At 57.5% G+C, this 12869-nt stretch overlaps 1 protein-coding gene across 2 annotated transcripts in view; it reads left to right on the forward strand.

Annotated features, from left to right (window-relative positions):
- CARS2 (cysteinyl-tRNA synthetase 2, mitochondrial) overlaps positions 1-11716 on the forward strand; it is a 50911-nt gene extending 39195 nt beyond the window's left edge. Inside the window, exons 10-16 of one of the 2 annotated variants that reach the window (XM_046664715.1) lie at positions 4211-4277; positions 5629-5767; positions 7590-7713; positions 8511-8609; positions 10293-10484; positions 10891-11097; positions 11546-11716. In XM_046664715.1, coding sequence (XP_046520671.1) covers positions 4211-4277; positions 5629-5767; positions 7590-7713; positions 8511-8609; positions 10293-10484; positions 10891-11097; positions 11546-11614 — 897 coding nt within the window. In that variant the 3' untranslated portion in view covers positions 11615-11716. The remainder of the gene's footprint in view (positions 1-4210; positions 4278-5628; positions 5768-7589; positions 7714-8510; positions 8610-10292; positions 10485-10890; positions 11098-11545) is intronic. The other variant, XM_046664716.1, reaches the window with a different exon arrangement.
- The last annotated feature ends 1153 nt before the right edge of the window (positions 11717-12869 follow it).

Genomic DNA, 12869 nt, shown 5'->3' on the forward strand with positions numbered 1-12869 from the left:
CATTTCAACTAGTATAATAAACTCCATCGGAGAACTCCCAAAGTGGGGAAAAGAAATACCCTTTTACATTGCTGGGGTTAGGGGCTGGCCCTGTGGCCGAGTGGTTAAGTTCGCGCACTCCACTTCAGCAGCCCAAGGTTTTGCCTGTTCACATCCTGGGCGTGGACATGGCACTGCTCATCAGGCCACGCTGAGGCGGCGTCCCACATAGTACAACCAGAAGGACCTACAACTAGAATATACAACTATGTACTGGGGGCTTTGTGGAGAAGAATAATAATAAAAAAAGATTGGCAACAGATGTTAGCTCAGGGCCAATCTTTTAAAAGAAAACCCAAAACAACAACAAAAAATATTGCTAGGGTTGGAGAACGACTAACTCAGATTTCTGAACACACACTGAGGTTAATTCTGAAGGAGTCCACATTCTGAATGTGAGGAGAAACTCTTTAAAAAAGAAACTAAACTCCTTTTAGGAGTGAAATAGAGAACATAGCTACCCAGAAAATAAAAAATGCTAAAATGGAAGAGAGTTCTTTTAGAAAAATCAAAGAACTGTATCAGACATAAAATATCCATAATGTTTCAGTTTTCAAGTTTTGTAACTAAAGGCCCACACATGAGCAGCAAGTTAGTGGAGTAGGCAAAGGCGCCAGATGCACAGAGCGCAGCTGTGTGGGGAACCGACACGAGGGGTTTGTTGCTCCCTCCACGGTAAGTGGTGGGGAGCACGAGGCTGCGTGGCTGGCAGCGTCACAAGAGGGGCGAGAGCTGTGGAGAGCAGCTCCATGCCCACAGCTGCAGGCATCTGGCAACAATTTGGAGAAAGCAAAACCAACAGTGACAGTTCAAAAAACAAACGCATACTCACCTGGGCTGGCGTGGTGTGGCAGGCCTCCCGACACCATTTGCCAGAAGCAGGAAAGCACCCTGTATGGGCCTGGAAAGCGGCTGCGTCTGCACTTTGTGGAAAAACGGGGATGAGTCGAAGCGGATGGCGTGCGGCCCTGGTGCTGTGAGCGGTCGTGCACGTGCCTGGGCTCCAGGCATGGAGCAGACTCGCGGTCCAAGCCGCAGGGTTCCTGGGGTCCCAGCCCAGGGAGAGGGTCCCAGACGCTGTGCGTGGACAGTTGCTGCTGCCCGGCATGGCCGGTGCCCAGGGGCCTGCAAGGGGCTGTTCAGATCAGCCTGCACCAGACAGTCCTCTGAGGACCTCGCTGGGAAGTGGCCCCACAGTCAGGCACAGGAAGGATTCGTTATGAAGAAAGCCCAGGATGTAGAGCTGGCTGTGTTGTCTGACCTTCAGTGGCTTGGTTTTCAGTTCTCTAAGCCTCGTTGTCTTGTCACCATAAAGGAGAGATAATAATTCCATTGCATCTTAGCCTTCCGTAGATGATGTGGCTGGTTTCACGCTGCGTGGTGTGTTAACTGCTTTAACTGGTAGGTTTCCACACTGGCCCTTGCAGATCTGGACAGGAAGTGACGTGAAGCGAAAAAAAAGAGGACGCATGGCTGTGTGCACGCGTTATCCAGCACTGCAGAAACGCCTGGGGGCTCAAGTTAATTGGCTAGTTGGGGGAAATAAGGGGACCAAGAAATAATATTCCTTTTTTCACACTTTGGGAAGGAGCGCAGAGATAGACAGATGGATGCTGGAGTGCCGGCTTCATCGTGGTAACGGTTGGACGAGACGGGGCCTCTGCACTGTCTTCCTTATGGATCCCTTTGGTGGCCTGGTGAAGGCTATGGATCCTTCCTTAGAATTCAGCGTTTTAAATGCATGAAATACAGAGGATTATAGAAGGCCCTGGTTGTAGGGAAATACAGGGATATGCGCACTTCTTCGCTTTAGTGAGCTATTAGACAAGTTCCAGCAGCAGGGCTGACTGCCGCCATCGTCCCAGGTGAGCGATTGCACAGGGTGCCTGCAGGCCGTGCTGTGCGCGAGCTGAGATGAGAACACCTGTGGTCGCAGGGGGCCCAGCCTCCAGGTTCGGCTGATCCCATGAGGTTTGTTGCCTACACTGATTGTTGGAGGAAACATCACATGCAGTTGGAGGTTAGTGGAAGTGACCAAATCTCATCCAAATTCATAGACCTCCCTCCCTCCTGGATTCTATCCCTGGGCCCCAGGAGGTCTGAGGACCCCAGGTTGAGACCTGCTGGATGGGCTGCGCAGCTTCCTAATTAATGCCGCCCCTGAATGAGAATGACCCCCCACCGCCTTGCCTTGGGTGCAGCCAGACAAGGGGGTGGATTGGGGGTGCAGGTGCAGGACCCAAGGGGGAGGTTCCCGCCTGGTGGGTGGCAGGCAGAGTCACCCTCCACCCCTCTGAAAGGGTCAGCCCGGGAGTCTGAGCAAGTGGTCCCTTCCTCCTTCCCCGGGAGGACTGAGTGAGGAGCTCCGGACTGTGTCTCTCTGGTGTGGGTTGGCGTCAGCCCCCATGTGTCATATTATTGCCACGTTAGCCCAGTGATCTGCGAGGCTGGGCCCAGAGTGAGGGGTGATGTGGTTGGCCCTCATCAGTGTTCCCTCAAGGAGCCCCCTGACTAGTCCTGGTGCAGGGTCCCGGCCGGTGTTTTCTCCCAGTATTGCTGAGGCGAGGCGGAAACAATGGCTAGCCAGGGAGGCATGGCGAGAGGAGGGCTGAGAGCACCTCTCTTCACTCTCTGGGAGCCCGGGGCGGGGGAGCAGGGTGGTGGTTCTTTTACCCAAACTCTGTGTTGTCAAAGGGTCCTGTCAGGGGCTGCCCGGTGGTGCAACGGTTAAGGTCATACATTCCACTTCAGTGGCCCAGGGTTCGCTGGTTCGGATCCTGGCTGCAGACCTATGCACCGCTTGTCAAGCCATGCTGTGGCAGTTGTCTCACATAGCAAGTAGAGGAAGACGGGCATGGATGTTAGCTCAGGGCCAGTCTTCCTCAGCAAAAAAGAGGAAGATTGGCAACAGATATTAGCTCAGGGCTAATCTTCCTAAAAAAAAAAAAAAGGGTCCTGTCTGAGCCTGTGTTCCTGTGGTGCCCAGTGCTGGGCTCTGGGCTGTGTGTTCGTGTCGAGGCAGTGACCGCGGGCCCTGTTTCCCAGTGTTCCTGGCAGGCCGAGCAGAGCCCCACCATCCTCCCTGGGGCCGCGCTGGAGGCCAGAGTGAGGCGAGCCCTCCCCGTCTCCCCACCCAGTCTGCTGCCGTCAGAGTCATCGAGAACCTTCCACAGACACCACAGAGAGGTGGTGAACGTTCTGCTGTTGTAACGTTCCTGCTGGGTTCCCCGTGTCCTCCCTCCTGACGTGGAAGTGTCCTCTCTGCATAGACGTCCTGGAAGTGATGTGTGCATCGGTAGCGGTTAGGTTCTTTTTTCGCTTGTAGTCAGTAAGGGACAGGACGGTTTATTCTCGGAGAGACAGGGCATGGGGTCTGCTGCAGCCTCACTGCCTGGAGGACGTGGCGTCAACAGACAGGCTGGGTCCTGCGCCCTCAGTCCCACCCGGCCACGACCGTCTCCTCCCTGCTCCTGGGACCCCGTCCCTCTCACACAGCCAGGAGCTGCGTCCCTCCCCGTGCACAGTCCCTCTGTGGTCACAGGCCGCCCAGCGGCATCTGGCTGCGTCCCTGTCCTCTCGTGACGAGGGTCAGAAACCACGTCACGGTAAGGAACTCCCAAGGCCAGTGGCAGAGCGTGGAGCAGCGACTGCAGGGCAGACGGGCTCTCTCCCCTCGGCCCTGTCCCGCAGACACTGGGACTGAACATGGAGAGTCCTCGGGGAAACTGTGGGAAAAGTGCTAATAGTGAGTTTTGGAAACAGCACAAAGCTTTTGGTAAAAGTCCCTGATTTCTTTTTTCTTTTTTTTTTAAAAATCGGCACCTGGGCTAACAACTGTTGCCAATCTTTTTTTTTTTTTTGCTTTATCTCCCTAACCCCCCCCCACCCCCCCCCCCCCCGTACATAGTTGTGTATCTTAGTTGCAGGTCCTTCTAGTTGTGGGACGTGGGACGCCGCCTCAACGTGGCCTGACGAGCGGTGCCATGTCCGTGCCCAGGATCCGAACCCTGGGCCGCCACAGCGGAGCGCGCAAACTTAACCACTCGGCCACGGAGCCGGCCCCAGTCCCTGATTTCTTGATGTGTGAAATCAGCTCACACACTGTAGTAAGTACCAGCCTCCGAGTGAAGGGAAAGCCTCACGGGCCTCTCCCTTTCTCTCCCTCGGGCAGGACTTCCTGAAGACGGCTTCGCCCGACGTCTTCCGGCTCTTCTGCATGCGGAGCAGCTATAGGTCAGGTGAGCTCAGGCGTGGAGCTCAGGGCATGGCCCGGCGTCTGCCCGGCGTGGCCCCGAGAGTTTGGTGGCGTTTGGGGCTGCCGGCATCCGGTGAGCAGTGAGCACGGTCTTGTTAGTGTGCTTGCTCTTATGCCTGAGGGTTTGGGTTCCGAATGCGAGCCCGAGGATGCACTGTTAGGAAGCATAAGCCCCGTACTCAGCTAGAAGGTTCTGGCAAGTTATCTCATGGAGGCTGTGGGTTTTCCAGTCGGTCCTCCCCTTCCTCTCCCTCTCTGGGGCTGGACTCTTCTGAACCCCGTAGCACCTCCGCTCCCTGCTTCCTGCACTGGAAATGGTGAAGCTGGCCATCCTTGCACAGAGCCTGAGCCAGGAGCCCTCAAAGTGGGGGCCCGCCCAGGGTAGGCCGTGCTCACCAGGCCGCGCTACTGCATGCTGCTGGGGGGGTCGTCTAGCGCTGTGTCCCCAGGGCCAAAGGGCTCTTCCACCCAGAAGGCGAGGTCCAGGGCACTGCCCTGTCTGGCTCGACCACTGATGGCAGTGTGGCCTCTGACGTCTGTGACTGGCGCTGGAGAAGGAGCAGGTGCCCTTGAGGGACAGGTGGGCTCCTCAGCTTGTGCACTGGGCTCGACCGGGTGACTGGAGGCAGAGATTGGGGTAAAGTAGCCACCAGCCAAGGAACACCCGGGTCAGCAGAAGTTGGAAGAGACAGGAAGGACCCTCCCCTGGAGCCTCTGGAAAGAGCACAGCCCTGCCGACACCTCCATCTCAGTCTTTTCGCCTCTAGAAAAGTGAGAGAATAAATCGCCGTTTTGTGGTACTTGGTCATGGCAGCCCCAGGATGCCAACACGGCCTCCGGCAGGCACTCTGGCTGTGCCCCTTCTGCGGTGGCCTGGCCGTGGGTGTCTGGGCCCTGGGTGGCCAGCCCAGGCGGAGCGAGCGTCCTGAGAGCTGCTTCACGTTCTCCAGACGCCGGGTCTGAGGACCAGTCCTCTTCCTCCCCCAACTCTGAGCCAAGTCCTTGCTGTACCACTTGGCTGCTCTCCTTGGAGGTGCTGCAGGCCCCAGGCAGACCTCTCCGCTTCCCAGAGCCCCTTGTCTGTCTGTCCATCTGTCAGTGAGGAGGACTCCCTCGGCTAAACCTACTGGGAGAGGTCTCCCGTGCTTCCTCCGAGGTGGTGAGACCCGAGCCAGGACAGGGCCTGGCGCCTGCGTGGGGCGGGCCGGGGAGCGCTGTGTCCTTGCTCCTCTGCCCGGTTTCTGGTCATGTGAGGATGGCCTGGCTGAGGAACGCAGGGTCTGAGGGTGTGGGCACCTGGCGGCCCCCAGTGACCACCCCCCTCCCCCCCGCAGCCATTGACTACAGCGACGGCGCCGTGCTGGAAGCCAAGCACCTGCTCCTGGCCGCCACCGCCTTCGTCGAGGACGCGCGGGCCTATATGCGGGGGCAGCTGGTGTGCGGCCCCATTGGGGAGGACGTGCTGTGGGAGAGGTAGGTGCCATACGGGGCCACTCACTGCTTGGGCGCCAGCGTGGGGCTGCCTGAGAGGAAAGCTCGGCTTTGGGAACTGAGGGCACTTCCTCGCCAGTGCTGGTGCAGGAGCACCCGGGCAAGTCTGTGGTCCCCCTGGGTGAGACACGAGGAGGCCCTGCCTGTAGGGGCTGCAAAGATTACAGATAACATCCGTGCCCACTCCCCGTTCTGGCTGGTGTTTGTTAGTGTGTAATAAATGGAGGCTCCCGTCACGAGTTCCTAGTTAGAGGAAGACCTGCAGGTACGTGGACGAGCTGGACATTGACGAGAGGACGTGGGTGTGGACGCGCGTCTGCTGACTAAGCTCCAGCCCACATCAGGGATTGAGGAGCGAGTCTGCGGGAGTCTCGGGTGCTCCCCCACTGCCGTCGCCCAGGGAGAACAGACCCTGGCGGTCGTGACCCGCCTGGGCTGTGCCCGCGGCTGCAGGTGGCCCGGTGAAGGAGCTGCAGTGGACAGTGAGCAGGAAGCAAGAAGGGACTCCTGGTGCGCCTGACCTTCAGTACGGAGAGTGTTTCCAGTCCCCGTGCTTCCTTAGATGGTCTCACGTGTTTATCCTTGTTTTATTATCTCCGCCGAGTGTGAAAGATTGGGGCCTGACGCTGGAGATGGTGGAAACTGGGAAGACTTCTGGAAGCTAGGGAAACAGCTGTCTGGAGATGAGGAGGGCGTTTCCTGGACACTGATGGCGGGCTGGGGACTGCGTGTGCTCGGAATGCCATGGGACATGTCCCCCTCCCTTGAGTTCCTGGGAGGGTGAAGAACCCTGGACTCAGTGGGCAGGTGGGGAAGGGCGGGTATCTGGACAGGACAGGACAGGGCTGCAGCTGAGTCAGTCACAGCCGTGGGAGCCCAGGGGACAAGCCTGGAGCGCTGGGTGGGACACTTTGGGTGTCTGTGTGGCTGAGAGCTGTCAGCACGACTCAGCAGCCCCGGGATGGCAGGTGCCAGGGAGGGACAGTGAACACTGTTTTGTCACTTGGGAGGGTCCCAGGCTGGAGAGCAGCGCCATCTCACCATCGAGGGCGTCAGGCCAGAGGGAAGAGTGTTCTGCAGGCTTTGCCTCCACACTTATGGGGGCGGCTGGACGGGGCCTCCTGCCCGCTCACAGCTGAGGGGGCTGCCGTGGACAGGCCAGGGAGGTGTCTGTGTTCTCGGGACTCAGCAGAGGTTCCAGTCCTGTGGGGCCCGGGGCCCCTCAAAGCCCCTCAAAGCCGGGCACTCAGTCTGCTGCCCAGAGAGGTTTCGGGCAGCTCCCTGGGGTGGGTGGAGCCCGAGTGGGAGCAAAAGCATGACCGTGGCCAGGACTGTGGGACGGTGAGACAGCCAGGCCCATGGAGACCGCCGCTGCTGACCCACTGGCTGGACTGCAGCCCGGGCCAGCACCCTCCCACTCATGGGGTCCTGAGCAGCGGCTCCAAGCCTTCATGTGACAGCATCCGCGTGGTTCAGTCAGTCAGAACGCAGCATTCTCTCACACTCTGCTTCATCGCCCACTGTCCAATTTTTAAACCATTATGAAGTGCCCCCTGTTGCTTTGTGTTCACACACACTTCCAGGTTCCCCACTCTGGGATTTTGAGTAATGGGACAATTTTGAGTTGATCTCATCTGGTTAAGACTCTGTTACTTGTACGGGTCTTTGTGGACGTGACCGAGAAAGGGTCCAAACACAGAATCACTCAAGCTGCTCCTCCTGGGAAGGACCGGCCGGGCACCCCTCCTCCTGCTGCCGCGGGTCCCGGGAGCACCTCACGCCTTTCTTTTTCCTACCCTCCAAGGCTCAGCCACACCAAGGGGGCTGTGAAGGCTGCCCTGGCGGACGACTTTGACACGCCTGGAGCTGTGGACGCCATCATGGACCTCATTCACCATGGGAACAGACAGCTCAAGGCAGTCACCAAGGTAACTCTGAGGACAGGGCCGCAGAGGAGGGTTTGTTCGGTCAGTTTTTTCTCCTGAGGAAGAAACAGATGCCACCTTGCCAGCTCCCTGGGGACTTCACTTCCCAGAGCGGGCGGCCTCTGGCTTCTCTGACTGACCTTCCTTAAGTTCCTGGAGCTGCTGCAGCCCACACGTGGCCTGCCCACAGGCCCCGCAGAGGAGGCAGCTGCCGCCCAGGGCCAGGAGGCGTCGGTTTGGGTACAGGTGGGGCACAGGGAGGTCCCGCACACTGACGGTCAGCATGCATGTTGCCAGAACAGAGCACATAACCCTCCTGTTCACTCAGGTGAACCCGGCGGAATCTGAGTTTGTTGCTAAGACATGGAATGGGGGAGGAAGCTGTGTGTTGGGACCCTGACTCTGTGCCCACCCAACCCGGCCTTCTCTGGGCCTCAGCGCCAGTCCCATTGATGAGTCTGCCCTCATGACCCAGGGACTCCCAAAGGTCCAGCTGCTAACACCATCACACTGGGGGCTGGGGGTCACCATATGAATTTGGGGGATGCAGCACTCAGACCATAGCACACCCCCATGTTACAGATGGGTAAACTGAGGGGCAGGGTAAGTGACTTCCCCACAGTCACTTGCTTTGTGGGTGGGTGGCAGCTCCGGGATTTCGCCCGGTGTCTCCGCTAGGGCTTGTGTCCTCACTCCACGGGACGCTGGAAAAGCGGCAGGTGGAGCGACTGCGAGGTCTTCCTTCTTTTCCGTCAAGTTCCTCTGCTTCTAAAGAAGCTTCTTGGGGTGGTTTGTTGCAGGAGCCTGGTGGTCCTAGGAGTCCCGCTGTGTTCGGCTCCATCGTGTCCTACATTGAGCAGTTTTTTGAGACTGTGGGGATTTCTCTGGCAGACCGACAGGTACGCCCTTCTCTTTTCAGTCCTCAGTTGTGGGATTCTCTCTGTGTGCTAGTGTGATAACTGGCTTTTCCCCTTTTAAAATGTTCATTTTAGTGGATAATAGCAAACTGCGGCGATCCTGTGCAGAACTGCGTCCACTTAGCTACAGGGCACTTTGTCGTCAGTTCTGCACGCACTCGTTTTTGTGTTTATCTTGAAAGAATCTTGAGATGTGCAGACAGCTGGCATGCAGGGTGAGAACGTTTTTCCTGAGCCATCTGAGAGCAAGCTGCCGGCCGAGCCCCTTGGTGTGCCCCCTGCAAATGGGGCCCCCATCCTCTGGTTCTGCCCTGTACGGCAGGAGGGTCCCCTTCAGAACCCAGTGCTCATCTGGTACTTTCTCTGCACCAAGCCAGGCGGCGGCAGTTTCTCCGAGGGGCCGGGTTGCTGCCGCAGAGGAGGGTATCACAGGGAGCATCTGAGCGCCCATATGCTCCCTGCGCTCGGGCCACAGCTGCTTGGGGCCCTCGGCGGGCAGAGGCAGGAATGTGTGCACACGCTATCCAGCTGTGTCTGAATGGATCTCATTGACTGAAACCCCAGCGTTACCTCCCACACATCAATTCTAGTCCCCCAGCAAAGGGTTCACTCTGCGTTCCCCGTTTTCCGTACATACTCCTCTGATGGTGAGAAACCTGCCTTCCAGGATCCTAAATGCACTAACCTGTTCTCCCCGAGTGCGGGCAGCCTCCCACCGCCGCCCCCCCCCCCCCCCCCCCCGTCAGCCTCCATCCCCCTCACAGCAGGCTGCCCTCTGCACAGATGCTTCCTTGGGCTGTGCCACCCCACACCAGACCCCCCACCCCATGGCACCCTCCTCTTCCTCCACAGGGCCACCTTGCTCTGCTACACCTAACAACTTTAGGACTGTTCAGGACGGGACAGGAAAGGGCTAAAATACCCATTTTAAAAACATTTTATGTGACCAGGTTGTCAACATGTAAGGTCTAGACTGCAGACGGGAGTGACCCTATCACAGGGGTGGTGGAATGGCTCACTCTTCCCAGATTCCTTTACGGCGCTGCCCCGTTCTGCTGCCATAGGGGCTTGAGCACAGCCCAGCTGCTCCCTGCTTCCCGGGGTGCTGCCACGCTAGCCCAGCTGCCTGGCACCCAGAGCTCCCGACGCCTGGCTGCCCTCTGCCCTGAGCTGGGGCATGGCTCTTGGGACCTTGACTATTGTGAAGTTCTCTGGCCTTAACACAAAGAATTGCAGCATCTTTGTGACGATTTTCAAGTTTGGTTTACTGACAGACGTGGCGATTCCCTGGCAGACCTGTGTCCTCTCCTGGGCAGTCCAGGGTCTGTCAGCCAGTTCGTATAAAAATCTAACTCACTTGTCTGAAGTGACCAAGTTTCTGCAAGGTCTGTATTCATTTCCACAGGAGACTCTCCGGAGTCTGCTGGTGAGTAAGACCAGGCATATTCGGCCAAGCTGTGCCTGGCCCTTGGCACAATAGCTCACTCACCGCCCCCACCTCACGGGTTGACATTGGAGCCCGCTTTGAGCTCACATCCCGTAATAAGAAAAACTCTCTTTTATTGTGGAAGCAACTGAGGATCACATGAGGTCGAAGCAGTTGTTCGACCCAAAAGTTGTAAAATGTGAGTTCTGTTTCTTCTTTTAAACACGGAACATAAACAGCCGCTAGGATCCTTGCTCCAGGATGGAGGAAGAAATCGTGTTGTGGGGGAGAGGACTCCTGGCAACTCGAGCAGTTCAGGTCCCAGCTGCCCCGCTGAAAGCTCTCCGGCTGGGCAGATTGTTGGTCCCGACTGTCGTGGAAGCGTGGTCTGTGTGAGCCTCATGGGAAGTCTGCGTTGGTCTGTGTATCTGGTTAGTGAGCAGGCTGGCTTCACTGTCAGTAAGGCTTAGACTTCTAGACTCTGCCTAGTGAACCCGAGAAGTCCGCACATCCGTGAAGCCGCAGCGCCCAGCTCCTCGCCTGAGTTCAGGATCGGAGGAGAGCTCCCTGGTCAGCTCCAGGCCTCACTGAGCACACTCTGACAAGGCCTGCAGCAGGCTAGGGAGCCTGCCTGGCTGGCTGACACACGCAGGCGAGGAGTGGACACTTGCCAGCAGCTCTGGCCCGGTGAGAAGAGCAGGCCACTGGTTCCCTTGCAGCCCTGGGGAGGGCGTGTGCTGGACTGGCTTGGCACGGAACTCACTGGGCCTCATCAACTGGGCTGGGTCTAGGCTGCTGCCAGGGCCTCACTAGTCATGCTGCCTCGCCTGGATGTAGTTTGTTTCAGGGGACAGCGGCTCAGCCACTCTGCACAGCGTGGTGGAGGAGCTGGTCCGGTTCCGGCTCAAGGTCCGGCAGTTCGCCCTGGCCACGGGGGAGGCCACCAGGGAGGCCCGGCGGCAGCAGCTCCTGGAGAGGCAGCCCTTGCTGGAAGCATGTGACACCCTGCGCCAGGACCTGGTCGCCCATGGCATCAGCATCAAGGTGAGCCCCTCCCACCAGGGTCCAGTGACAATAGGAGTGATCACCCTGAGGTGCCGTGTAAGCAGCCACCACTGCACACAGGGGACAGTCAAAGCTCAGACATCCCACCATGCCGATGTGGCTTGTGAGCATACCCACCTTGTGACAAATTAGGAGGGACACTGAGACCCAGGGGCATGTGAGCTCACTCAGGGGTGTGTGGACACAGGAGCAGACCCATGTCCTTGCTCAGTGCCTGTCCTGCCCCAGGTGGCCCTGCCCTGGCCTTCGGCCTGTAATGGAGGCAGCAGTGTGACCATCTAAGCGTGCCACTGCCTCCTCCAGTACCCAGAGCAGTGGAAGCACCGGGCTGGGCAATTTGTCCTGTCACCCTAGGCCCCGACCCTCTCACCTCTTGACCCCGAGCCAAGTGAGTGCTCAGCCAGGACCTGGCCCTCTTCCTCCACAGGACAGGAGCAGCACATCCACATGGGAACTGCTGTGTCAGAGGGCGCAAGACCACAAACCAGGCAGCTGAGGACGTGTTCTGTGCCTGCTTATGACATGATACAAGCTTTATATTAAAGTTCCCCATCATGGCTGTTTAGTCAACAGTAAAATAAACTGATAATTAAAACTATGCCTAAAAAACGGATTTCTTTATAGTTCTGACAGCCACAGACACATGAGGTTTTAGTAAAATCAATCAGCCAACACTGTGGTCCATGATGCACCCCAGCTAGCCCTGTGCCCAAGGGTCTGACCGAGGGAGGAGTGTGAAACCAGGAGCTGGAGACCAGGATGAAAGTCCTGAAGGGGGCCCCAGAAGATGTCCTGGGAGGGGCAGGCAGGACCTGCAAACGGGGCCAATGGGGCAGCGGCTTCTAGGACAACCCTTATCCTGGGGGCCTCGGGGGATGCGGCCCTGCCACCTGGTCTGAAGCAGGAGGTGGCCCATCCCTCAGGTGCTGGGCAGTGCTGAACCAGGGGTGATGCCCAAACCATGGAGGGCCCCCCCCCCCGAGAGGTGATGATGTATTTTTACATTCATTTTCTTGTTATGATAGTAATATGTTAATCGTAGAAAAATATATATTGGCAGTAGGCACGATGTAGTATATTCAGAAATTGATAATGTACACCTGAAATTACACAATCTTATAAACCATCATGACCTCAATAAAATAATTTTTTTTAAATCATAGAAAAACACAGCAAAGAAAACCCTCTGTGGTGCTTGGATAGCTGTTTATCTTTATTCTCTTGAAGCCTTTTGAATAACTCCTTCCTGTGGTGTACCATCCTTTGTTGCCTCTGAGCAGACAGGGCGGGGCCAGGGCTGTGCTCCAGAGGTTAACTCTGGGTCTTGACAGTGAGAGCAAGACAGGTATGATGGAGGTGGCCAAGCTGGGACGGAGCTTGCTGGCGGCCGTGCTCTGGCTCCTGGCCTTTCTGTCACAGGCAGGGAGCTCCAGCTGTTGAGTGAACCAGCAGGAGATGAGCTGGCCCTCTTGCTGCCTCCCTGGCTCTCAGATCCTGCGCAGGCCCACCCTGCTGTCTGCCCTGCGAGGCTAGCGTTGACTCATCCTGTGGCCCCCCCAGGCAGCAGGTAGGCACACGCCAGGACAGCTCGGCAGTCATGTTCACTTTGTCACTGACCTTCGGGACCCTGAAAAGGCACTGGGGTTCCTGTCTATAGATAAAGAACCCTATTCAGAAGCGGACTACCTAAGAGAGACCCAACTAGTGACTAGCGGAGGGAGGATCCCGGACGGCAGGGAGGCCCCTTATAA

The sequence above is a fragment of the Equus quagga genome, chromosome 6, assembly GCF_021613505.1.
Source record: "Equus quagga isolate Etosha38 chromosome 6, UCLA_HA_Equagga_1.0, whole genome shotgun sequence".
NCBI lineage: Eukaryota > Metazoa > Chordata > Mammalia > Perissodactyla > Equidae > Equus > Equus quagga.